The 25,279-nt window shown below is 54.0% G+C and overlaps 2 protein-coding genes across 6 annotated transcripts in view; both read left to right on the top strand.

The window, feature by feature from the left end:
- TANGO6 (transport and golgi organization 6 homolog) overlaps positions 1-13,736 on the top strand; it is a 171,609-nt gene extending 157,873 nt beyond the window's left edge. Inside the window, exons 18-19 of one of the 3 annotated variants that reach the window (XM_040982471.1) lie at positions 177-353; positions 13,654-13,736. In XM_040982471.1, coding sequence (XP_040838405.1) covers positions 177-353 — 177 coding nt within the window. In that variant the 3' untranslated portion in view covers positions 13,654-13,736. Of the gene's footprint in view, positions 1-176; positions 882-2,865; positions 2,901-13,653 lie in introns of those variants that run through there. The other 2 variants (XM_040982472.1, XM_040982470.1) reach the window with 2 other exon arrangements.
- On the top strand, positions 283-23,502 carry HAS3 (hyaluronan synthase 3). 3 transcript variants are annotated; one of them, XM_040982475.1, is made up of 4 exons: positions 283-353; positions 17,173-17,808; positions 21,041-21,142; positions 22,173-23,502. In XM_040982475.1, exons 2-4 carry the CDS (start codon positions 17,173-17,175, stop codon positions 23,094-23,096), a joined length of 1,662 nt encoding a protein of 553 aa, XP_040838409.1. In that variant the 5' UTR covers positions 283-353; the 3' UTR covers positions 23,097-23,502. The 3 variants fall into 3 exon arrangements, with proteins under 3 accessions (XP_040838409.1, XP_040838408.1, XP_040838407.1); XM_040982474.1 differs by lacking the exon at positions 283-353 and adding an exon at positions 14,067-14,136; XM_040982473.1 differs by lacking the exon at positions 283-353 and adding an exon at positions 14,144-14,607.
- The last annotated feature ends 1,777 nt before the right edge of the window (positions 23,503-25,279 follow it).

Raw genomic sequence — 25,279 nt, 5'->3', positions numbered from 1 at the left:
GGTGGGCAGCAAGTGAGGGACACTGAGGGGCCCTCCCTCAATGCAAGCACTCCAGCTGCCTGCTTGCCCCCTCTCCAACCTCAGGGGGTGACCTCCTCCCTGAACCCCCTGTGTGTTGGGAGGGGGTGTCAGTGGCACCACAGCCAGATGGCCATGACCCTGTCTCTCTCGTGCAGGTGCTGAAGGACGTCCTCAAGGACCTCTACCACCTGCTGAAGCACGTGGTACGCATGGAGCCCGATGACGTGGCCAAGCTCCACGCCCAGCTGGCCTTGGAGGAGCTGGACGAGATCATGAGGAACTTCCTGTTCCCCCCGCAGAAGCTGGAGAAAAAGATCATGGTCCTGCCTTAGGTGTGGCTCAGGGGACATGGAGGAGGCACGGGGGGACGGGGCACGGGGTGCTCAGGTCTTGCCTCGCGTGGCTGCTGCCAGAAGTGGCTTTAGGGTGTTGGTCACGGGGATCTTCAGGCTGACACTCAGAGTGCATCTGTGTCACCATCCTGCTTCCAGCCTGGAACATGTGCAGCTAAAAGAAGGAAAAAAAGATGACAGCTCTTTCACCTGCACTTTCATCCCTGTCCTGTAGCATTCAGAGAACCAGGGATGCTGATGGGATCTCTGGCTGTGGGGTCCACCCTGACTGGGGGGATTTGGTCAGCAGACTGCTCCCCAGCCCCTGGAGGAGCACCAGTTAGCACCCAGCCTGGCCTCTGTTGTCCCCACACTCTGCTGTGCCACCCCGAGGTTTCCCTTCCCATGCCGGTGAGAATGGGCAGGGGTGTCACAGACTAGGGGGTGCAGGTGGATGTGGGGAGAAGGGAGTGGACCCCAGAACGTGCAAAATGGAATAAAGTCATGGCTGAATCTGTGCTTCTGGGATTGAGACGGATTGCTGCTGGGGTCCAGAGACCTGGCACCAGAGGAGGTCCAGCTGGGCAGATGTTCACAAGAAGGGTGAGCCCTGTGCCTATCCTCCTGGGCTGCGGTGGTTTTTGCTCCCCCACCATGTGCAATATCTGAGAAGAGAGCCGAGGAGTCTCCGAGCAGGTTCCTAGGTTTGGTTCTCTGCTTTCCAGCCAAGGTGGATGCCCCGACCGTGGATCGGCACTGGCTGCTGGTTGCCAAGGGGTTGGCATGGCCAGTGGCCAGATGCCAGGTTCCCAGAAGCAGTTTCTGATGTGGCCCTGTGTTCAATGCTGTACTGATTTAGCACTCTTGGCCCCTGCGTTTTGATTGCAGCTGAAATGAATGACAGAAACGAGAAACCGGCTGGCTGCTTGAGATAAGCCGTGCTGGTCCTACCCACACCTGACCAGGCTGACGCGGGCCTCCTGGCCGGTGTTCCACTGTGCAGACTTGGGTTCCGGGCTTCAACCCTGCTCACCAGGGTGTCCCGCCCCCCAGGTGCTAATCCACAGTAGATGAGAACTCAGGAACACAAGGATCTCTGCACACATGCGTACTTGCCAGTTAACAGTGGAATGTTTCCATGTGGCCCGCTGGCAGACACCGTCCTCACTTGCAGTGGGCAATCCCAGGAAGGAGGCCGCTCCTGCATGCTTCCAGACCAGTTAGCACAAGTGAGCACAAGACTGCAACCAAGGGAGTCAGAGGGCTCAGTATGCTTCTCTTATTTTTAATTTGTAAATTTACTTTGAAAGTCCAAGCAAGTCCATGTGCTTGGCTCATTCCTCAGATGCCAACATCAGCTAGCACTGTGCCAGGCTGTGTCAAGAGACAGGAACTGGGCCCGACGCGATAGAGTAGTGGCTAAAGTCCTCGCCTTGAACATGCCAGGATCCCATTGGGCATCAGTTCTAATCCTGGGAGCCCGGCTTCCTGTCCAGCTCCCTGCTTGTGGCCTGGGAAAGCAGTAGAGGACGACCCAAAGCCTTGGGACCCTGCACCTACATGGGAGACCTGGAAGAAGCTCCTGGCTCCTGGCTTCAGATTGGCTCAGCTCCAGCCATTGTGGCTGCTTGGGGAGTGAATTATCAGATGGAAGATCTTCCTCTCTCTCTCTCCTCCTCTCTGTATATCCAACTTTCCAATAAATAAAATCTTAAACAAGCCAGGAGCTCGGTCTGTGTCTCCCACCTGGGCAGCTGCTCCCAGTGTGCACATGGCAGGGAGCTTGATGGGAAACATATCTGTGTGATATGGGGTGCCAGCAACCGGGGTAGGTTGGAATCCCTTATCTCACGTGCCCGCCCCTGAAGGTCCCCTCTTAATCAGAACTTTGACAAGTGGCTAAAATCATCTGTTCTTTACAGATTTTGATTAATTCGGTTTCAGAATAACTTTGTCTTCCTGACTCGGTTACCTTGTGCAGGGGTTTAAAATAGATTGATGTGGGCCCAGCACAGTGCCCTATTGGCTAAGTCCTTGGCTTGCACACACCAGGATCCCTTATGGGCACTGGTTCTAATCCTCGCAGCCTCACTTCCCATCCAGCTCCCTGCTTATGGCCTGGGAAAGCAGCTGAGGACGGCCCAAAGCCTTGGGACCCTGCAGCTGCATAGGAGACCTGGAAGAGGCACTGGGCTCCTGGCTTCAGATTGGCACAGCTCTGACTGTTGTGCTCACTTGGGGAGTGAATCATTGGACGGAAGAGCTACCTCTCTGTATCTCCTCCTCTTTGTATGTTTGACTTTTCAATAAAAATAAGTAAATGTTTTTAAAAATTTTTTAAAAATTTAAATAGATTGATAGATTTTTATTTGCAAGGCAGAATATCAGATACAGACAAAAGGAGACAGATAGACTTTTCATCCGTCATCTTACTCCCTGAATGGTTGCAGCAGTCAGGGCTCGACCAAGCCAAAGTTGCGAGCCATGAACTTCATCTTGGTCTCCCATGCAGGTGCAGGGGCCTGAACACTGGGCCGTCCTCTGCTGTCTTCCCAGGTGCGTTAGCAGGGAGCTGGGCCAGAAGTGGAGCAGCCCATACAGGATGCCATGCTGTAGGCAACAGATTAATCCTGATATACAATAACATCAATCCCAGGTAATAGAGTCTTAAAATTATTAAATAATGCTTTCAAATTATGTATGTACATGTACGTATTTATATGTTTGTGTATGTGTTTTTGTGTTTGTATATAAGTGGAGTCCTTGGGAAGGAGCTTGGAAACTTTATGATGAGAAAAGCACTACGTGTGGGGTTGGCGTTGTAGGGTAGTAGGTTAAGTCCCCGCTGTGGTGCCGGCATTCCATATGGATACTGAATCATGTCCTGACTGTTCTGCCTTCAATCCAGCTCCCTGTTAATGTGCCTGTCAAAGCAGTGGAGGATGGCTCAAGTCCTTGGGACCCTGTACCTGTGTAGGAGACCCAGAAGAAGCTTCTGGCTTTGGATCAGCTCAGCTCTGGCTGTTGCAGCCATCTGGGGAGTAAACAAACTGATAGAAGATTTTCTCTCTCCCCTTTCTGTAACTCTGCCTTTGAAATATAAACAATAATAATAATAATTTTTAAAAACCACTAAACTTGAATGTCAGGTGGCACAGGCAGGTGGCAGAAAGGGGAGTAACCTCCATGCACAGTGGCACCCCAGAGCCGTGTCCACCTTCCCCCCACCCCTCCAGGTCCCCTGGCTCCAGCTCTCCCATGGAGGTCCTTCCGGCCCTTACCTTGGCCCTCCTCCCTTATCACGCGGGCATGATTCCCCTGTGACCCTCACTCTGCCTTGTCCCCCTCCTCTGCTTCCCTCCTCGGGCCTGCTGCCCACAGCCCTCTTGGTCCTTGGCAGGAAGCATGAGAGACAAGCAGGCCCCGGAGCAGTGGCTGCAACTGGGTACCCCCACCCCCTTGACCCCCGCTTGAGTTGCTTGGTCAAGTTAGGCTTCCTGAACCTTCTGGAAAGCCTCTCCCTGCTGCCTTGTTTTCCTTCCTTCTTGGCATAGACTGCCTTCTGCGAGCCCTCTGGCTGTAATCAGGAATCTCTGCTTATCACCTCTCCGCACACCCTGCTTCCCTCGTGCCCTGGTCCCCGCCGGGCTCCCCTGCTCCATCCCTTCCCGTCCCCACGGCTCTGCCCGCCTGTTCTCAACTCTGAGCAGAGGTGCCAGGCACAGTAGGACAGGGGAGCAAGTCCCAGGAGGTGACATCGGTTGATTTAGCACCAGCCACACAGCGGTGCTCCAAACACCAGCCCCACTCTGCAAAGGAACCTGAAACATGTTGAAGGGAGACAGAGACAAGAGAGAGACCGCCCTAAGAGCGAAAGGATTTTGATTCCTGGTGCAGACACAACCTCACTGGGCAGGCAACAGGTGAGTGATGGGAAGCAGGTGGAGGAGCACTGCAGAGCTAACTCTGGAAAGAGTGGCTCAGCCACCTCAGCATGTGCAAAGGCCCAGAGGTGAGAGCATGCTAGAGCAGGCAGGGAGAGGAGTGGGGCGATCACGGGGAACCTGGAGCTGCTCGCAGCATGGCAGGGCATGCTTAGTCCCATGGAAAGGCAGCAGTGAGTACATCTCACCCCCACCGCCCAGCCCGACGTGGCTGCCATTGCTCCTGCAGTCACAGAGCCTCTTCCCTCTAAAGAAAGGAATTCAGGCGTGCAGATCTGCCTGTGGCCTCCCTGTCCCTTTGAGAGGGTAGCAGAGTGAAGCTTAGCCTGCCACCTGCTCTGACCCTGCTGGCAGGCTGCTGCAGTGGGGATGTGGCTACAGCGGGGATGTGGCTGCAGCATCTAAAACATATCACAGGGGAATGGGTGGAGATGACCTGTGCAAAACCAGAGGCGGATGAGGCTTCTGCGTGCAGGCTACGTGCAGAAGTGTGGGTTCCCAGCTGGAGTCTCTGAGGGGGCAGTGTGAGATCAGGGTGGGCTGGAGGGATAGCCTTTTCTGGGCCCCCAGCTGCTATCCTGCCCCCTAGGCAAGCCACTGGCAGTGCCACTGTGCTGGGGACAGGCCTGCGTGGCTGGAGCCAGGATCCTGTCTAGTTTCTGGCAGTTTCTACTACTGGTGGGCTTTGCCCTGGGAAGGACCCCTTGTTCACAGCTGCCCAGTGGCCTGGGTCCCAGGTTTTGTGCCCCTCCTGCTGGTGACCCTGTGCGGGGTCCTTTTGGAGCACAGCAGCAAGATCTGCCCAAGTTGTCTTCCCTGTCTCAACTGGCTGGTTCTCACAGCCAACTGGAGAACAAACAGCTCCCAGCGCGGGTCCCGCCGTCCACATGGGGCGATCCTCCGTGAATTGTTTGAGCTTGTGTTGAGTGCTGTGGTACCTCTCACCCTGTCCCCCACACCCTCCAAACGGGCAGAGGAGAGAGTTGCTAGAGGTCCAAACTCCACTGCCCATTGCCCACCCCCAGGGAGCAAGGAGGAGGTCACGATGACCAGTGCGCCCCTGCCCCACACCTCTGTCTCACCTGAGGAGCTGGGCACAGCCTCCTGACACTGGTGCTCTGACTGCATGTAATGTGGGTACACATGCAGGCATGTGTGTGTCGTGCACATGTGTGTGAATGTGTGTTCGGGCGATGCAGGGTCTGTGAACTACAGCAAAGTGGGTGTTCAGCAAACATCCCACAACCTCGCTGCCACTCCTACCCCAAGCTTGGCACCGACACGCTCAGCATGGCACGCGGACTCTGGTCCTGCAGCCCCTTACTGCTTGGAGCCTGGAGCCTCAACCAGCCAGTTGGTGTTATGGGCACCTCCTTTGCAGTGTCACTGTGGTCTCCGGTTTTGCCAAACCCCAACATGGTGAAGTGTTTGTCCATTGATGGCAGTTGAGTCATTTTCTCTCCTCCAGTGATTTGGAAAAGTGTTTCATGTATTTGAAAGGCTGAGTGTGCGTTCCCCTCTGATGGTTCACTCCCCAGATTCCCTCAGTGCTGCGCGAGAAGAGCAGGTGGGAGGTGGAAATGCAGTTCCAGGAACCCAGTGAGCTGAGCTAGCACTCCTGCGCCCCAGGTCTGCATCAGCAGGAAACTAGGATCGGAAGTCGAACTCAGTCCTTCAGTGAGGGATGGCCGCACTGTGATCCTGTCTGGCTTGCTCATGATAGAACACAAAGCCACCTGAAGGGTGTCAGTGAGAGCTTTGTCCTATTCGCGTGGTCAGCTAAAAGCTCAGAAGGACAGAAAGGCACTTTGGTCTTGCCCAAAGGACCTCTGGGCAGAAGCAAGCATTTGGAATGCTCTCCCAGAGACGCACCCTTTCCTCCAGCAGAGCAGTGACCCTGGCTGCCTGTTAGCCCATCTGACTGTCACTGCTGGTTCTGCCTGCAGACCCCAGGTCCCTGCTGAGGCTCACTGTGAAGCAGCAGGGGTAGGCTCAAGTGCTTGGGACCCTGGTGCCCACGTGGGAGAGCTGGGTTGAGTCTGGGTTCCTGGCTTGGACCTGGTACAACTGCAATTATTGCAGGCATGTGGGGAGTGAAGCCACAAATGGGAGGCCTTCTCTCCTTCACTTTGCCTGTCAGATGCATCAAATAAGTAGGAAAATAATTTTAAATATCAGAACTAGGCGTCTTCAGGACTTGGAATGTTCTGTGCACCAGTACCACCCACAGGGACGTACCTGTTACAGCTGCTGTGGCGAGCTGCTCTGCAGCACCCATCCTGCCCACTGCAATTCTGCTTAAAAGCACTGCCACCCTCTCACACCACCTTGGCTCTGCGCCTCTGTCCTTAGTGTGGAGGGAATGCCTCTTCTGGGGTCCATGTCCTCAGGATTGTGACCGTACTTCCCAAATCAGACTTGGGACATGGGATCTGCAGGCCCCTGTAGGCAGTGGGGTCATCCTGTAAAGCCCAGGACGAACGGGCACTGTGCTCCCCATTGCCATGTGCCCTCAGAGAGTTGGGGTGCCCCCTGTGAACCTGACATCCGTTGATCCACTCAGTGCCCACACAGGACCTGTGAGACAGGTGGTGTCGTCAGTGTCCCTATTTCTCAGACTGGAAAACTGAGGGTCAAGGGAAGCTAAGGCCTTGGCCCAGCTTACCTGGGTAGGAAGAAGTAACCAAACCGGTATTTGGACCCAGGCAGTCTGGCTCCAAAGGCTCAGCTGCTGCCACAGGGGACTGTTTGCACAATGTAAACAGCCCTGCTTAGGATTGACACTAAAGTGGGTCTCTGCTTCTTTAAGTGAGCCACCCATGTCAGATCAGGCTTTGCCCCCCAAGTTCCCTTGAGAGGAAGCGGAACCTAAAGGCCTTGGCAGGAGTGTGGAGCCCAGAAAACTAGCCACTCTGCCTGGGACCACACACAGGTGCCCTGCTGGAAGGCGGCTGATCTGGCCTGGCTTTCCTATCCCTCTCATCTCTTGCACCCAGGGCCCCAGCTCTTAGATTGTACTGCACAGTCACCTAGGCTCATTTGCTCAAGGCCTGGGCGCCTTGGTGGCTTCCCTGAGACCGGGGAAAAGGCAGCATTTGATGGGTTTTTGGAGAGGTAAATTCTCATACACAGAAAGCAGACAAGGGGAGGGGAGGCTGAGTGCAGGGACAGAGCCTGAGCGCTTCCTGCCCCTCCCCAGCAGGCACCCCAGCCTCTGGGGCGCCTCTGCGGGGAGTGAGGGGGGGCGCACGCTGGGCCTTTAAGTGCCTTATTATATGATGTCAGATCTCATCTGCTGGGAACAGTGCCGGGTGGGCAGCCCCAGTCAGCACGCACAGGTAGCCACCTGGCTCCGGAGAACAAAGCCACCGCCACGGCTGCCTGCTCCGCACGTTTCCGGAGTTTCTGGAACAAGTCTTTCCTCCTCCCCCCGCCCCCCACCTTCCATGAGTCTCCATTGGACCACACACCACACTCAGAACTCGGTATCCATTCTGGAGAAAGGCCAGCTTGAAATTAGGGTGAAGAATGGTGGTGGCAGACTTTTCAGCAAGTGGGGGAGGAGCATGGGTCTCCCCACTTTCCCCAAAGGGCTGCTGTTGGGAGTTGACAAAGAGCAGGGATGCCATGGCAGAACCCAGGGCCATGCAGAGCACACAAGGGGGCCCAGAGCCCGACCTGCGTGGTCTCTGCAGCCCCCAGGGTGCAGGGGTTTCAGCCTTCAGTAAACAAAAGCAGATCCCAGTCAGTTTGGAGGTTCTGCCCTCCCTCAATGGAGCATGGGGTCACCTGGTCTGTCCCTGACCTTGTGGAAAAAAAGCAAGCAGCCCAGCCCCCCGCCAACAAAAGGGTGGTGTGGGACCCAGTGCCAAGTGTGAAGGAGACCCGGGGCCTGTGCTCACCCCTCTGCTGCTGTCCTGCCTGTTGCTCCCTGGCTCACCTCGCTGGTGTCCCGCTCTAATCCACACCCTTCCTCTTTTGTTCTTGCTGGCTTGTTAGCGCAGTCACTCCCTGCTAAGCTGTTAGGGTCAGTTCAAACAGGTGCCCTTGCCAGGTCCAGCTAGGGGCTGGAGGCCGGATAGTGTGGTCCTCTTGCCCACTCTGGGACTCCACACCTCACTGGCTAGCTCTCTGCTGACCTTGACATTGCACCTGCAGGTCCTGGCTGAGCCGAACACCATCTCACATCCCCCCTTCCCCAGAGCTCCTGATTGCCTTCTCAGCTGGGAAGAGATGGTTGTAAAATTGAGCCACTGGGATTTGAAGCTGTTCCAGCCTGGAGCCCACCCCCAGGCACACCGTTGAAATTGATCTGGGGTGGGTTCCAGATGTGCACCCCAGATTTTCAAAGCCTTGTGTGCAGCTGCCCCAGCTTCACCGTCAGGAAGTGTGTGGCTGTTGCTATGGGTAGAACACACTTGAGGCTGTGGGAGGGGTCCTGTGCGCTCAGCTTCGGCTCAGCTGCTTTTGTATTGGGTCCTGCTCCAGACCCTCCTCTGTGACAGTGACTAATGAAGAGAAAAGGGAAAGTGGAAGTGACAGCACATATTTAGGAAGCCCACTTGGTGTGTGCATAACCAGAGCCAGCAGGGTTACCCTGGAATGCTTGGGCCCCTCCTGCTGAGCGTTTGCTTGGTCTGCACCCTGCGACATGTCCCACCATGTGTGGGGAGTGTGTGCACTCATGTAGCTGCGTGTGCGTGAGTCCCTGTGGTGTCACACTTAGGGGAGCATGCAGGTGTGGACAGGGACATGGGTCCTTGCCTGGGGACAGGTTGGCAACACCCAAGGGAGAGGTCCTGGGACTGCTGGGAAGGAGGACGTTCATGCTGACATCATCATTGTGGAAAAGCATCCTTCGAGGGGGATTTCTGTAGCCCTGGTGAAGGTGCCCTCCCCTTCCTTGGACAGGATCCCAGTGAGAGCTGTAGGTGGCGGGGCTCTGCCAGCAGGGCTGTGGCCTCTTGGAAAGGCACTCTGAGGTGCTGGTACAGTTGGCACAGCTCCACGTGTACACACACACCTGAGTCCCTGCTCACTTCTCTCCAAGGAACAGTGTGTGTGGGGTGGGAGTAGAGAGCTGGAAAGGAGAGCAAGCCGCAGGTGTGCTGGCCAGCTGCGGTCCGTGTCCCAGCCCTTCCTGCTGTACTGATGGCTGTCGTACAGCGGAGGCTGCCAGTGACGCTGCCAGTACAGGCGGAGGCTGCCAGTGACGCAGGCTGCTCCCCACCCAGCGGGGCAGGAAAACCTGTGGCCTCTGGATTAATAGCATTTTAAAATGCCTTTTGATTACAAAAGTATTATGTTTAATAGAAAATTCAGAGACTGCAGAGGAATTGAAAAAAAAAAAGGTAAAGATAAAAAAAATTTTTTTTCTACCATCTGGCCTCAAACTTTCACATTAATCCTCTTAATTTGAAAACTGATTGCGCTATTTGGGCAAACTTCTCTCCCCTGCCTTTGTGTCATAGGATTTAAAGGAAAACAACATGAATGTAGTTATTCATACAATTTTATATCCTAAATGTTAATACTGCCTGTGTTTGCATTTTTCTACATTCTCTTTTATCAACAGTTTAGAAGTGGCGCAGTGTGCTGCCAGTAAGATAGATTATGACTGAAAGCTGCGTTCTAGATTTTTCTTCCATAGTCACCTAGGGATTGGAGAGAAAGGAAAGATGGTGGGGAGAAGCTTTGTCTGTCTAGGATTCTGAGATAAGCATCTCCAGGCCAGGCTGGTGATCAGATCTGTGTGCCCTTCTACCACTGACCTTCTCGCCAGCGTGAAGGAACCTGCCGCCCCCCCCTCCCGCCCACCCCAGCAGAGCAGAGCAGGAGGCATCCTAATGTGAAACAAGACTGATTTTTCCATCAAAGGACCCAGAGACTTGAGTTAAAATCTAACCCCTGTAACCACCGCACAGAAAAGTCATTAGCTCGCTTCTTCAAACACAGCGCCCAGCAATGGCCCTGCTCCCCGGGCACGTGTGTCGGGGCCAGGGGCTGCTTTTATGAAAGCATGACTTTGTTCAAGAGTGGTGGCAGGGCAGTGGTCAGGGCATGCATTCTCCACTTTGAATTATGCATTAACTAGCACTGTGGCTTCGGCCTAGAGGAAAAAGCCCTCTTTATCAGCAGAGGGAACACACCTTGCTCCATGCGGAAACCATTTCAAGTCTGTCTTCATTAGCTTCAAGAAGTTTTCATGGTGGCCAGCCCAGGAAAAACGAATGGGCTGAAGCTCAGAGGGACAGAGAGATGGAAGGAGGCCTCCAGGGCCTGGCTGCCATCCCCGATTATGTTTTGATTTGCTAGAAGTGTGGGCTCTGTGCGAGGGAGGAGCACCGGAGTGTGAGGCCAGAGGATGGGGAAGCCTGTGGAGCTGGGATCCTGCCTTCTCCTTCCCTCCCCTGCAGCCAGTGGAGCCGGACAGCAGGCCGAAGGACCACCTGATGACAGGCAGGCTGTGACCGAGCTTCCAGCACCAGGGATCATAGACTGGCGGGCAAGCTCTTCTTGCTCCTAGGTATCTCAGCATGGGGCTGGGAACCAGCTGAAAGGTGGGCTCTGCATTCCCTCAAGCCCTGCCAAGCGTGAGGCCCCTTCAGCCTCACACCACGTGGTTCTTGCTCTGCTGCCGGTCAGCATCGCCCATGGGCGTTACCACTGCCTGCCCTCACCTTTGTTGAAGGCGCCTTCTCAGTCCAGTCCCTGCTCCTCACAGCCCCCAATCCTGGTCCACACCCCAGCTGCCGTATCAGCCCCAGCACTGCACCAAGGCAATCCAACCCCCTCAGCACTGGGGCCCTCGCCATTCCGTTTCCTCTTCCTCCTGCTCAGAGCAGCTGGACTTGCCCGGGCACTTGGCATGCAGCAGCAGGCTCAGGCGGGAGTTCTTGGGTGTCCATTTCCTCTTTCATTCAGTCTCTCTGTGCGGTCTCTCCTCACCCCTGCCTGTGTTATCCTCACACTGCTGCCACACACTGTGCCATCTCCCTTCCATTCAGCAGCCCAAGTTCCCCGCGGAACCCTCCATAGCTGGCACCAACTCAGCGAGCTCTTTCCTGAAACCCTTAACAGCCTCCAGTCGATGCGCTGTCCAGTAGTTTCTTATCAGCTGCCTGCATTTTCTACAAGTCTGTTTTCTGGGTGACAATGACAGGGACCAGCCTGAGACCTCTGGGTGCCCAAGCACCTATTCTCTGCTCAAATCAGGGTCTCCAGTGTTTGCTGAATGACTGTTGAAGAATGGCATAGTTCTGCTACTGTTGTGCCAGAGGGAGGCTTAGTCCCTGGAACCCACATGGAGGCCAGTTCAGCCATATTGCTATTCATGTTTTTTTCGGTTTTGTGAAAATGGGGTCTTTTTTTTTTTTGTTGAAAGGTAGAGAAAAAAGACCGACCAAGATGTTCCATCCACTGGTTCGCCACCCCCAGATGGCTGCAACAGGTGGGACTGGGCCAAGCAAAAGCCAGGAGCCTATTGCAGATCTCCCATGAGGGTGCAAGGGCTCGATCATTTGAGCCATCATCCGTTGCTTAACCTTGGCTGCCCTCACCTTTGCTAAGGCAAACGATTGAAAGTGGAGCAGCCAAGCATGTGCACCAATGGGGCGGGGGGCCAACAATCTAGAAAGAAAAAAGAAAGTGGAGCACCCAAGATTCTAACTGGTACCCATATAGAATGCTGGCATTGCAAGTATCTGTTTTGCCTGTTATGCCACAATGCCAACCCCTTGGTATTCTCATTTTAAAGCAACTGAGTATGGAATTAATTGTATTTCTAAATCCCCAGTGGTGAGCAGAGAAGGCCTCCAGCTTTATCAAATCAGCCCCTTAAAGACTCCCCGCCTGGGACTGACATTGTAGTGTAGTAAGTGAAGTGGTCACTTGCAGCGCAGGCACCCCATCTGCACATGGATTTGAGAACCGGCTGCTGTGGTCCACTTTCAATCCAGCTCCCAGCCCAACCATTGTAACCCTTTGGGGAGTACACCAGTGGATGCACAATCTCTCTCCCCCTCTCTAACTCTGCTTTTCAAATACCTAAATAATTCTTGAAAAAAAAATACTGCTCCCTACTCCCCTCCTCCTTCAGAATGTAATGGGACATCTCCAAGTGGCTACCAATTACAAGTGAACTCTTCCTCCCAGGCATAGAGCAGCCACACAGGGGACACCCACTCATCTGTCTGATGTCCCCAGGTCCCTGCCCTGGAGAGCAGATGAAGAGTTTGGCCTCCCTGGGAAAGCAAGTTAGGGGGCAGTGCCCACCAGCTGATATGGGCAGGGTGCTGCAGCCAGACCTGCCACTGGGGAATTTGTGGCCCATTAGGTTTGTGCCCAGATGGTTCCCATCCTGGAGGGGGACAAGCAGACAGCCTGTGCAACACAGTGTGACCCTTTGATGTCAGTGTGGCTCCCTAGCCAGTGCTGAGGGAAAGGGACCTACCCGAGAGAAGGTAGGTTGTGCGTGCCACCTGTGGGCATGATTTTTGTTTTTGTTTTGTTTTTGCCTGACCTATAGAGTGTTTTTCCCAGCCGCTGGATTGGCTGCCAACTTGTAAAAAATCAGAGACTTTATGTGACAGTCTAGATTTCTGGCTTCTGCAGAGGACGGAACACCTGGCCAGGCAGGACACTCCCACCCTCTTTCCCCTAGCAGATCTGGGGCATCCGTCTCTACCACACCCAGCCCCCAGGTGCTGTGGGTTGCAAACCCCGGTGGGAGGTGAGATCAGATGGGTCCTCGAGCTCTGCATGCGGAGCAGGTGGCCCTGGACACTGGGATGGCATGACACCTTAAGGAGAGAAACACCATCCCACCCAATGCTCACCCCTGAGTTTCATGGGCAGGCACAGGCAGATAGATGATGGCATGCTCTAGGTGTAGGGGACTAGCAAGAATATTTTCCTGGGTACTCTAAGCTGATCTCTTCAGACTTTGTCATAGCCCCATATCTGGGATGAAGTCACTGAGGCTGATGGCCACACAGCTAGTGGCAGAACTGGCCGGCTGACTCCACAGGCTCGCTCTATGGTGGCGGTTCCTCCAGCGCTCTGGATGGTCCCGAAAGTCAACATCCAGTCCTGCGTGGATTTTCAGCTACACAGGTCTGAACCTTATTCAGTGATGATCCCCTCCAGTCAAAGAGTGAAATTGATTTTGTAATGCAAGACAGGAGTCTAGGGTGAGGGAGGGTGGGCATGCGGAGTTCCTGATTTCTGACAGCGCCCTGAGGAGCAGCGCCCTAGTTGTGACTCAGTTCCTCGTTTGGGTTGAAGATAGCTCAGGTGGTTTAGAGGATGCGTGAATTCCTTTTTTCTTTCTTCCTTTTCCCCCCACCCCTTCTAAGGTGTAAAAACTCAGTGGCTTCAGCTGGGTCTGAATTCCACCTCCTCTCCCTGGGGCCACCACACTTCATCGCCCTCCCGCTTAGCACAACCCTTGGAGACCTGGAAACTCCCGGAGGACAAGGTCAGCCGGGAATTTGGAAGGTCACGGAGGTCGCAACGTAGAGGTGCGAAAAGAGGGAGGAGGGATGGCTTGGGCTTTAAAGACACCGGAACCGCCAGAGGTTTCCGCGAGAGACCATTTGCAGCTTCTGCAAACAACCTCAAAGTCATCAGCGCCCCTCTGCGGAATTCCAGGCTGAGCTTGTCACAATTGTTAACACCTTCCACCAGCCTTTCTCCATTTCACAATTACTCTCCTCGGCTCCTCGTTCTTGCCGGCCGGAAGGTGCAGCTGCCTCGGTTTTAGGGAGCCCTCTGCGTTCAGCCATCCGACCCAGGGTGTGCACGAGGCGGGCTGACTTCTCGCTCGCCGGTTCTGCAGGGTAAGTAGGTGTCCTGACTAGAAAGCGGGGCGGGGACCAGAGACCCGCATTGTGGCAGCGCCTGGAGGTTCTCTAGGAAGTTAACGACCCTTCCAGGTCTCGGCTGCACACCATGACCGCCTCCCTTGGGCAGCTGGGAGAAACTGGTCGCGGAGAGAGCGCAGAGACTGAGGGTCCTGGCGAGCCCAAGGAGCCGCGTCCATGCGGGACCCCGCGTCCCCGGCCGGGGCAGCTGCCTCCGACCGAGCCGGGCAAGGGGACTCTCCCTCGTGGCCCTCCTACTCCTGTCAACTTTCCCGACCCCGGGGCCGGAGGAGTGCGCCTCTCCCAGCGGGGGCGCGCGCGGCACTTAAAGGCGGTTCCGCGGGGCCGGTGCGCGTCAGTCGGAGCGCGGCGGCGGCGAGGTCGGAGGAGAGGCATGGAGCCGCAGCGGGTTTGCTGAGCACCGGAGCGCGGGCAGCCGGCGGCACGGTGAGCGCGGGCCGGGCCCACCAGCCCCCTCGGAGGGGCGGGCGCGCGGGGTTGCGCCGAGGAGCCCGGCACACAGGCTCCAAGCGTGCCTCTTGGGGGGCCCCCCCGGACATCCAGTGGCTACCCGCATTGCGGGCGCCGCGTCCTCTCGAAGGAAGCCAGCCGGGTGCTGTGGCAGCTCCGCCGTTTCCCAGCGGCGGTCCCTGCATCCCCTTCCCCGCAGCCCTCTCCGCTCTTTCTTCCTCCATCGTCTCCTTCCTCCCTCGCGGCTCCCGTTTTGTGAATGAGTTAGGAGGCAGACGAATGTGTGGGAGCAGGAGGCTGCCTGAAATACCCCTCCCCCAGAAACCCCATTGCCCTCTAAGAGTTCGCCCCTGTCCCAGCATCCAGATAGCCGGCGCCCTGGTTCCTGCGGGTCATTCTAGCCATGGCAGCACGTGGCAGCGAGGCTGCACTGTTCTTTCCTTGCCGGCTCAGAGGGGCGCATGAGGAGAAGCCCCCACCTGGCTCACAAGTTTCCATCCCGGAGCGTGTGGGCTCCGAGGTAGGGCACACCTGTCAGTAGGAGAGGCGTTGCACACCAGGTAGCCCCTCAAAGTTTTGGGAGTGGATAGGGAGGTAGGCACGAGTAACCTTAGCTGTAGGTTTTCTCCTTGGATCGTCTGGCAGCATGGTGTCGGGGAGCGTCCCCAACCTCTTGTTCTTGAAGTCGCGGGTGCACTAGGCCGGGCCCTCTGGATCCCTTCTGAACCAGGGCTTGTGGTGGGAGATGGCTCCGACTGAATAGGCACCTGCCCGACACCGCAAGCTTGGGCTCCCTGCCTTCATCTAAACCAGACTGCGTGCCAGCGCCTGATAGCACGTGGGATATTCGGCTGCGGTACCTTCTGGGTTTCTCTGTGAAGAGGGGAACTGCCTTTAATTCTTGCCGGGGGAAGGGGGGGGGCAGACGACAACGGGGAGCGCCTTTGTCTGCAGGCACACTTTGCCACGGTAGCTGGAGCCCTGGCCAGCCAAGCCTGGTCTGGTCCGCCTCTGACTCCGTGGGTTTTCCTTTCCTTACCAGCTGGGGCGTGGGGAACTGGAACGTGGGTGTGGCCGGCGCAGTCTTCGCCAGGAGGCAAGACTCAAAAAAACCCTGGGCCAGGGCTGGGGTAAGCGTGGCGAGTCCCTTGTCGCGCGCGACCTGCTGGGCACAGCCCTGGCTTTGGGGGCGGGGCCTCCAGCGCCCCGGAGGGTGCTGGGCAGCCCTGGGCATCCCAAGCCTCTTTCCAAAGCACTGTTTGTGTGGGTGTCCTGCAGAGGAAGCGCCGCGGGCTCCCCGGGACAGCGGGGCAGGGCACCTGGAGGCCAAGCTTCCCGGAGCGCCAGAGCTGCCAACAGCTTTTTCCGGACCAGGCTGCTAATGGTTCCCATCCAGGGCTAACTTGAGCAGTGACTGCGTGCTCAGCTATCCTGTGTGGGGAGATGTGTTTGCGCTTGGTGTGTGACCTAGAGGTGCGTGAGGTGGATAGTCGGTCTGGAAGGGAGACAGCTTTGTCTTCAGAGCTGGGTGGAAACGGAGGCGGCCTGGGGGAGAATGGAGGGCAGGGAGCAGTGCTGCAAACCTCTCCCTGCTCTGCAAGGAAACCATAAGACTTAGCACTTGGGTAGTCCCTGGGGAGCTGATTGGTTTCCATTGACAAATCACTCAGGGAAGACCTGCAAGCTGGAAACACCTTGTGCTAGTGGTGGGGAGGCCAGGTCGAGGAGAGGGTTGCAGAGCCCCCTCTCAAGCAGCTGCTGTTCTCACTCCATCAGCTATTCCTAACGGGGCAGATGGTAGCTTCACGTCCCAGACTAGCCTGGCAGGGGTCAATGCTGGCGAGTGCTCCAGGCACTAGGACCAGGCGGATGTATTTGGAAGCTGCTGCAGTGGCTGCTGTGGTTCCCACTAGTTCTCATTTCCTCCCCTGCCTGCTCTGCTTTTTCCCTCTGGCTTTCCCTTTCCTGCCTCTCACATAAATGAGGAAAAGGTGAGAAAGCAGAGATTGAAGGCAGTGTTTCTCCTTGATGTTTCCAGGAGAAAGGAAAGCAGGTGCTTTTGTCCCCCGGCGCCTCTTAGGCCTCCCTTTGTTTCTCTCTTCCTCCCCCATTTGCTTCTTGAGCCTTGCAGGTGGCTGTGCTATACTGGTGTATGTCCCCTACTGGGCGGAGTAAGTGGGTGATCTCAAGGCAGGGTTGCTGCCTCACTGTGGCCTTTGGTTTTGCAATCATTAATGCTCTACCTTAAGTGCCTTCTTCTTATATCACCTACTTAACCCTCAACCAGGCGGTGAGGTTAGTTAGCAATGCATATTGTACAGATAAAGTCACTTAGGGGTAAGACAATGAGTGGCAGAGCCAGAACCTAGACCCCCCATAGTCTGTTCTGGGTCTACAAAGACTTGCCCAAGTTCAGAAAGTGGAAATGGCTTACTAACAGGTGCTTTCCTGCCAGTTGGGCTTGGAGGATCTGCTCACATCCCAAATGAGTGAAAACACTGCCACCTGCCTGACTCCACCTCTTCTACCTTCCTTTGCCAGATGCCAGTGCAGCTGACAACAGCCCTGCGCGTAGTGGGCACCAGCCTGTTTGCTCTGGCAGTGCTGGGTGGCATCCTAGCAGCCTACGTGACAGGCTACCAGTTCATCCACACAGAGAAGCACTACCTGTCCTTCGGCTTGTACGGTGCTATCCTGGGCCTGCACCTGCTCATCCAGAGCCTGTTTGCCTTCCTGGAGCACCGGCGCATGCGGCGGACTGGGCGTCCACTGAAGCTGCCGTCCTCACGGCGTTGCACCGTGGCCCTCTGCATCGCCGCCTACCAGGAGGATCCTGACTACTTGCGCAAGTGCCTGCGCTCAGCCCAGCGCATTGCCTTCCCTGACCTCAAGGTGGTCATGGTGGTGGACGGCAACCGCCAGGAGGATGCCTACATGCTGGACATTTTCCATGAGGTGCTGGGTGGCACAGAGCAAGCTGGCTTTTTTGTGTGGCGCAGCAACTTCCATGAGGCTGGTGAGGGCGAGACGGAAGACAGCCTGCGGGAGGGCATAGAGCGAGTGCGGGCTGTAGTGCGGACGAGCACCTTCTCCTGCATCATGCAGAAGTGGGGAGGCAAGCGTGAGGTCATGTACACAGCCTTCAAGGCCCTTGGCGACTCGGTGGACTACATCCAGGTAAGGGTACCGCCCTAGGAATATGTCAGCAGGGATGTCTCCAGTCAGCTGGAGTGTTGTCCTTCAGGCATTTGGGGGCCAGTCAGGATCCCCTGCTTGTTGCAGCCCCCTACTCTATCCCTAAGGTTAAAAGGCCTAATGCTCTGAACAGCATTCCTGGTAGAAGTGTGGTCCCATTGTTCCGAGAGTTGTGACAGAGCACAATTCGGACAGGTTTGTCCCAGGTGTATGAGGAAGATGGTGCATGGCAGCCACTGCATAACCAGGCGTTGTTTGTTTTGTTTTAACATTTATTTATTTATTGGAAAGGCAGATATACAGAGAGGCGAAGAGACAGAGAGGAAGATCTTCCATCCGATGATTCACTCCCCAAGTGAGCGCGACGGCCGATACTATGCCGATCCAAAGCCAGGAGCCTGGAACTTCCTCTGGGTATCCCACCTGGGTGCAGGGTCCCAAAGCTTTGGGCCGTCCTCAACTGCTTTCCCAGGCCACAAGCAGGGAGCTGGATGGGAAGTGGAGCTGCTGGGATCAGAACTGGAACCAGGTGCTGTTGTAGACACTTCAATGTCATTGAAATCTTCAGTACCCCCAGAAGAGGGAGTGTGGGGACTGTTATAGTGCATCAGGTTAAGCTGCTGCTCACAATGCCATATCCCAAACCAGGGTGCTGGTTCATGCTCTGCCAGCTCTACTTGTGATGCAGATCCTTGGAAAGGTAGCAAAGGGCCTGGATCGAGCTCCTGGCTTTGGCCTGGCCTAAGTCCAGTGGTTGGGGTTATCTAGGAAGTGAGCCAGCAGATGATCTGTCTACCTTTGACTAAATAGTTTTTAAAGATTTATTTATTTTTATTACAAAGTCAGATATATAGAGAGGAAGATCTTCCATCTGATGATTCACTCTCCAAGTGGCTGCAACGGCTGGTGCAGCACTGATCCAAAGCCAGGAGCCAGGAACTTCCTCCAGGTGTCCCACATGGGTGCAGGGACCCAAAGCTTTGGGCCATCCTAGACTGCTTCCCAGGCCACAAGCAAGGAGCTGGATGGGAAGTGGGGCTGCTGGGATTAGAACCGGTTCCCATATGGGATCCCGGTGCATTCAAGGAGAGGACTTCAGCTGCTAGGCCACCATGCTGGGTCCAACTAAGTAAATCTTAAGAAATAGTCATGGAGTAATAACTTTTTGAGAAGTAGAGACACAGATCTTTCATCAGGAAACTTGATTAGCTCTGCAATGTTCCATTTTCATGAAACAAAACCGGGGGTGAACTGGGATGAAAGCTCATTAGTTTCAAGGGCATGCAGCTGGTCTAGTGGGTAAGACACCACTGGGGACACCTACTTCCACTGTCAGAGTGCCTACTTTGAGTTCTGCATATACTTTCGATCCAGCTTCTGGCTAGAGCATACCCTGGGTGACAACAGGACAGATGGTGGCGCAAGTGCTTGAATACCTACCACTTATGTGAGAGACTTTAGTGCAGAGTTTCTGGCTCTGCCCTGGCCATCGTGGGCACTTAGGGAGTGATCCAGCAAATGCAAGATCTCCCTGCCTAGTCGTGCAGTCTATCGGAGCCTGGATTTGATGCCTGGTTCTACTCCCAACTCCAGCTCTCTCGTAACGTGCAGGTTGGGAGGCAGCAGTGACAGCCCAAGTGAGAGACTTGGGACTGAGATTCTGGCTCTGGGATTAGGTCCCACTTGGGGGCCACTGTCGACACTTGGGGAGTTTGCTTTGTTACTTCCCATGAAATTTATGTTTGAAAGCAACAGAATGAGATTCCATCCACTGGCTCACTTACTAAATGGCTGCAACAGGGCTGGGCCGTAATGAACTAGCAGCCAGGAACTCCAGCTGGAGCCCCACCTAGGGGGCAGGGTCCCAATTACATGGGCTAACTTTCTCTGCTATCTTCAGTGCATTAGCAGGAAGCTGGATTGGAAGCCAAACATGGATTTGAACCAGCAATCTGAAGAGGACACTAGTTTCCCAAGCAGCAGCTTAACCACAATATTTAGTACTACACAGAAATCTGAAATCCAGGATCCCATGAGCTTTGGTCCAGAATCTAGCATCCTCCCTGCTAGGGGTCGTGCCCATCTCTTGATAAATGCTTGGAAGCAAGGTGGCCCTTTGTCTAACCGTGCTTCTGACTGCATGTTGATTTCATCAGGTGAGTATGACTCTAAGACTTCCAACTGCCTGCCAATACGGCTGTGAATGGGGTCTCATGGGAGGCAACCTTGGCCCAGCCACCAGGAGGGCTCTTGTTTAGCTAGATTCCCCCACCACCCAAGGGAAAAGAGCTGAGCAGCTTGGGAAAAGGTCAGGGCAGGAAGTGGAAAGGAGACCAGCAGCACTAGGAAGCCTGGCTTGTAGGTGGGAGAGGCTCTGAGTCCAACCTGGTGCCAATAAGCTGTACTGATTCCCACTCAAGTCTCCTGCTGCTTGTCTGTGGCTGACCCATCTTCCAGCTTGCAGAAAGCTGGGAGGGGTTGGGATGTTGGAGGTGGCCTCCTTCCTGAGGACCGATGGGCTCTCTTAGCAAATTTAGTGAGAGGACTGGAGGCTTTTGGTTCATCTGGATGCTGTCCTGTGTCGTGAGAACAGTAACAGTGAGGTTCACCTGGTGAGTATAGACCAGTTTTTGGTTATCTCAACTCTTAGTATCTTAGTACCACTTCAGTACTTTTTTAGAAGATGCAAGGTGACAGCCTCTAGGGGAAATACATTTCATAGCCCAGGTTCAACTAATAATGTGCCCGTCTAGTAGACAACACGCCTCCCAAGAAAAGGAGATTGCTAGCATTTATCTAGGATCAGACTGAGGTTACAGATAGAGACCCTGTGTTCAGTAATTCTACGGGATAGTCTTAGGCCAGGAGCCCAGTAGGAGCCATTCCTTGGGCTCCAGAAAAATGCACACTGGCTGTGTTCTAGCCATTGTGCCCATCATCTGATATCTGTGGTCTGTTCTGCCCAGGGACCCTGGAGATGAACATAAAAACTGTTCTCTGCCCTTCTCAGCCTTGTGACTATCCAGCCTGGTTCCTGAACTCGCCTTCACTTCCCTTCCCTTTTTTTCCTTTCATCTCTTCAGTTTGGCACAGATTGCTTTACTGGAGTTCAGTCATGTGAAGAGGGAGTTGGTCCCGATGCAGAGTGGCCCTGTGGGTACGCACGTAGGCCTGTGGTTCAAGTGGGCTGACAATATGCTTGTTCCCTTTGCAGGTGTGCGATTCTGACACTGTGCTAGACCCAGCCTGTACCTTTGAGATGCTGAGAGTCCTGGAGGAAGACCCCCAAGTAGGGGGAGTCGGGGGAGATGTCCAAGTAAGAAATGACCAGCGATTCCTGGATGGGTGGGTGCATACGTGTCCAAGTAAGAACTGATCAGCGATTCCTGGGTGGGTGCACGTGTCGTTTGCTAACCCAGCAGGATGTCCAAGATGGTTCCCTTTTGACAGGGCTCACCTCACTAGCTACCCAGCTCCTTTACTGCTCTTTCTCAAGGGGAGAGTCTTGGCAGCTACAAGGAGTCAGTACTTTAGGGAGAAACATTGTGTTCAGAGGCCACATATCCTTTTTGGTTGGTGATGTAGTAAGTCACTCCACAGGTAGATCTTTGGGAAGTCCTAGCTCCGAGGGCACTTAAGCTGCAAAGCGCTGGAGAATCTCATCTCTCAGAGGACAGTGTAGGCAGCATATTGTGATAGCTTCCCAGCCACACAAGTTAGGACAGGTGGCTAGGATAAGTTTTGCTTTTATAGATAACACACAGATATTTATACATTTATGTATATTATATGTGTATATATATAGTTTATTTAAGGCAAAATTGAGAGGGAGAGAAAGATACCTTCCCGTCTGTCTTGGCTCACTCCTCATATGGCCACAATAGCTAGAGTTAGGCTGCTCTGAAGCTGAGAGCTTCTTCAGGACTATCACAAGTGTGCAAGGGTCCAAACACTTGGGCTGTCCTTCACTACTTTCCCAGGTATATTAAAAGGGAGCTAGATCAAAAGTGATAAAACAGAACTCGAACTGGCATCCCCATGGGAAACCAGTGCCACAGATGGTGGCTGTACCCCCATACCACAGCATGGGACCTGGGTTTTAACCACTGCAGCAGCTTAGCAAAATGAATACAGCTGACAGAGGCGGATGGACCAGATATCAGACAGTGAGTGGGTATAGTTGGCTGCACTACTCAGGTTTCCCATGTCTAGCAGGGTTAGAAACAATGGCCAAGTACATTACCAAAACAGGCCACAGGGCCTGGGCAGGGAGGCCTTATGTTCTGTGGGGCCTGTCTCCTCTGGGGCTTGCTGTGAGGAGGCCCAGCATCTCCTTTCCTTTGCAGATCCTCAACAAATACGATTCATGGATCTCATTCCTAAGCAGTGTGCGGTACTGGATGGCCTTCAACGTGGAACGCGCCTGCCAGTCCTACTTTGGCTGTGTGCAGTGTATCAGCGGGCCCTTGGGGATGTATCGCAACAGTCTCCTCCAGCAATTCTTGGAGGACTGGTACCATCAGAAGTTCCTAGGCAGCAAGTGCAGCTTTGGGGATGATAGGCACCTCACCAACCGAGTCCTGAGTCTTGGTTACCGAACTAAGTACACAGCCCGCTCCAAGTGCCTCACAGAGACACCCACCAAATACCTCCGGTGGCTCAACCAGCAGACCCGCTGGAGCAAGTCTTACTTCCGTGAGTGGCTCTACAACTCCCTGTGGTTCCATAAGCACCACCTCTGGATGACCTATGAATCAGTGGTCACAGGCTTCTTCCCCTTCTTCCTCATTGCCACAGTCATACAGCTCTTTTACCGTGGTCGTATTTGGAACATTCTCCTCTTCCTGCTGACTGTGCAGCTGGTGGGCATTATCAAGGCTACCTACGCCTGCTTTCTTCGGGGCAATGCAGAGATGATCTTCATGTCTCTCTACTCCCTTCTCTATATGTCCAGCCTCCTGCCTGCAAAGATCTTTGCCATTGCTACCATCAACAAGTCTGGCTGGGGAACTTCTGGACGAAAAACCATTGTGGTTAACTTCATTGGCCTGATTCCTGTATCTATCTGGGTGGCAGTTCTTCTGGGGGGACTGGCCTACACGGCTTACTGCCAGGATCTGTTCAGTGAGACAGAGTTAGCCTTCCTTGTCTCTGGGGCCATCCTCTATGGCTGCTACTGGGTAGCCCTCCTCATGCTGTACCTGGCCATCATTGCCCGGCGATGTGGGAAGAAGCCAGAACAGTACAGCTTGGCCTTTGCTGAGGTGTGATACAGCCACCCCCAAGTAGAGTGGGAAAAGTGCAATGGGTAAGGGAGGGAAAGGGGCTGGAAGAGATGGGGGGAAGGGAGGAGGGAGTGCTGTGTTTTAGTTTCTTAGTGGTCCAAAGGACAACTCTGAATTGCAAAAAAACAAAAACACTGGTCTGGTCTGAGCAGCCGTGCTTCAAAAAGCAACACCCTGCTCAGGCTCAGGACCAAGTGGTCATATATTTATATTTAGGGGCTGCCTGTGTGCTTGCCTCTGCACACAGGCAGTGGCCTCTGGGAGAGATTCCACCCCAGTGGGACTTACAGGGATATAGAAGTGTGCTAAAACAAATGCCATTCAGTGGCCACTTGTAATGGTTAAGTGAGCAATGACATCCTTTGGAACAGGCTCTTCTATCCCATCTGAATCCAACCAGAGGTGCTGGGACAATCTCTCCTCAGGGCACTTGGCTTGCTGTCTCCTTCCTCCCCAACCCCCCAGCAGACATCAATGCAATAAGACTGTGCTTCAGATACAAGGCCAGAAGCCTGATCTGCGGGCACCAGAAAACAGGGTCCAGGAATGGTGCTTTATGGGATACCCTACTCCACACCTCAGCATCCCAGGGATCAACCAGACCAGCTGGGAATTAGCATCAAACTGCTTTTAATAGGTGTGGAGGAAAAAGGAAAGTTTGCAAGAAGGAACAAAGACCAGTGATGCTAAAGACAACCATTGACTATGTAGAGGCCTTAGGCTGAATGTTTTACCTGTAAATTGCTCATACTTCCGAGATCAATTCTTAGCTTACCTGTGATTTCTGCTTGGGACAGCCATCTACCAGAAGATTCACCCCCAACCTGGACAGAAAAGTGAAGCTTTGCTATCTGAACCCATGAATACTTGGGATCAAATCTGTCAAATTCAGCTCTAAGACACTTTCCTCACTTCACTTTCTTTAAAGGTATATTTTGGGGTATAACTGCAGCCAACCCTTCTACCCTCATCATGTGCCAAGTTTTTCAAGCTGGTGATGAGGGCAGAGCCTGGGCTCCCAGGACCGCTGCCACAGGCAAGCCTGGGCTCAGCACACAGGGAGAACTATCAGGAGCCTCTGCTCAAGGGGGAACAGTAGTGGAACTGCTTGGAGTAACTCCTTAGCAGCTGGTGAGCAGTGGTGACTTAAACATTGCTGTCCATGACAATCGCCTTCCACAGAAAGTTTCTGCATTGCCAAAATGAACCTCAGATCCAACTGTGTGTGTGAGGCTGTTCCCTAGGGCATCAGGGAACTCAGTCAGGTATAGACCATTATTACTGCACTTGTTTCTGTGCAGAAGCCCATACCAGGAGATGGTATGGCTGCTACACCCTAAATGTCTTGCTTTCTCTTTACTTTAAAGTTGTTTGATGGTTTTCTTCTTCTGCTTTTGGAGACAGGAAGCCATTTTCCAGTGATTTGAAATCCACAGAATGTTCTTGGGCTTTTGGGTTTGAAACCTGGTATCCTGACTAAGCTTCTGACTTACAGGTTTCTTCCTTATTCTCCCCCAAACCTCCATTTTCGGAGTGGGCTAACCTTCTGAATCAGCACTAAGGTGTACGGTAGTTCGGAAGCAAGTCTCAAGCTCACTCACATGCTTCCTACAGAACGGAGTGTGCTCTGAGCCAGGCCAATCCTGGTGCTTTCCAAACTCAAGGATTTCCCTGGCGTAGATGACAGTTGCCAATTCACAAAGGCCTCGAGTTACTGGATAAGCCTGAGGTCAGGCCCTATCCATGAAGGCTGGGAAGCAGCAGGCATTTGCACATGGTAGTTGTTCTAGGCTCTTCTGTGTTTCTGCTGGCCAAGAAGCACACTATTTTGAGCACTACAATGGAGGAAATCCGGCCCACCAACTGCAGAACGTAAACTTCTCTAAGGGCTTTTCTTCAGCTTTGACTAGAAGGTGTTGGACTCTGGAAAATGCCTGGTTGTCCTACTTATCAGTTCTGCCCTGCACTGGTCAGCTTTCCTCAGACCAGAAACAGGATAGAAAGTGAGCTCACAACGTTTGACCTCGACTGGTTTTTCTAAGTTATTTTGTATGCTTTTCAGCAAAACCAAACTGGGTCTTCAGCTTTATCCCTGTTTCTGGCAAGGGAGGAGCCTTTATATAATGACACATTTTGGTTTTTTGTCACTGAAAATTTTAACCCTCTTT

This window comes from Ochotona curzoniae, unplaced genomic scaffold (genome assembly GCF_017591425.1).
Source record: "Ochotona curzoniae isolate NIBS_2020 unplaced genomic scaffold, NIBS_Ocur_1.0 contig_3622, whole genome shotgun sequence".
Taxonomy (NCBI): domain Eukaryota; kingdom Metazoa; phylum Chordata; class Mammalia; order Lagomorpha; family Ochotonidae; genus Ochotona; species Ochotona curzoniae.
The sequence above is the reverse complement of the archived record's forward strand: the minus strand, read 5'-3'. Positions and strand labels throughout refer to the sequence as shown.

What these genes read in the sequence shown, in the direction of transcription:
- HAS3 (XM_040982473.1), top strand. Translation starts at nt 14,338, where the DNA reads ATGCGGGACCCCGCGTCCCCGGCCGGGGCAGCTGCCTCCGACCGAGCC. An exon ending in CGCGGGCAGCCGGCGGCACG is followed by an intron (nt 14,608 to 17,172) that starts GTGAGCGCGGGC and finishes TTCCTTTGCCAG; the next exon opens with ATGCCAGTGCAGCTGACAAC. An exon ending in GAGTCGGGGGAGATGTCCAA is followed by an intron (nt 21,143 to 22,172) that starts GTAAGAAATGAC and finishes TTTCCTTTGCAG; the next exon opens with ATCCTCAACAAATACGATTC.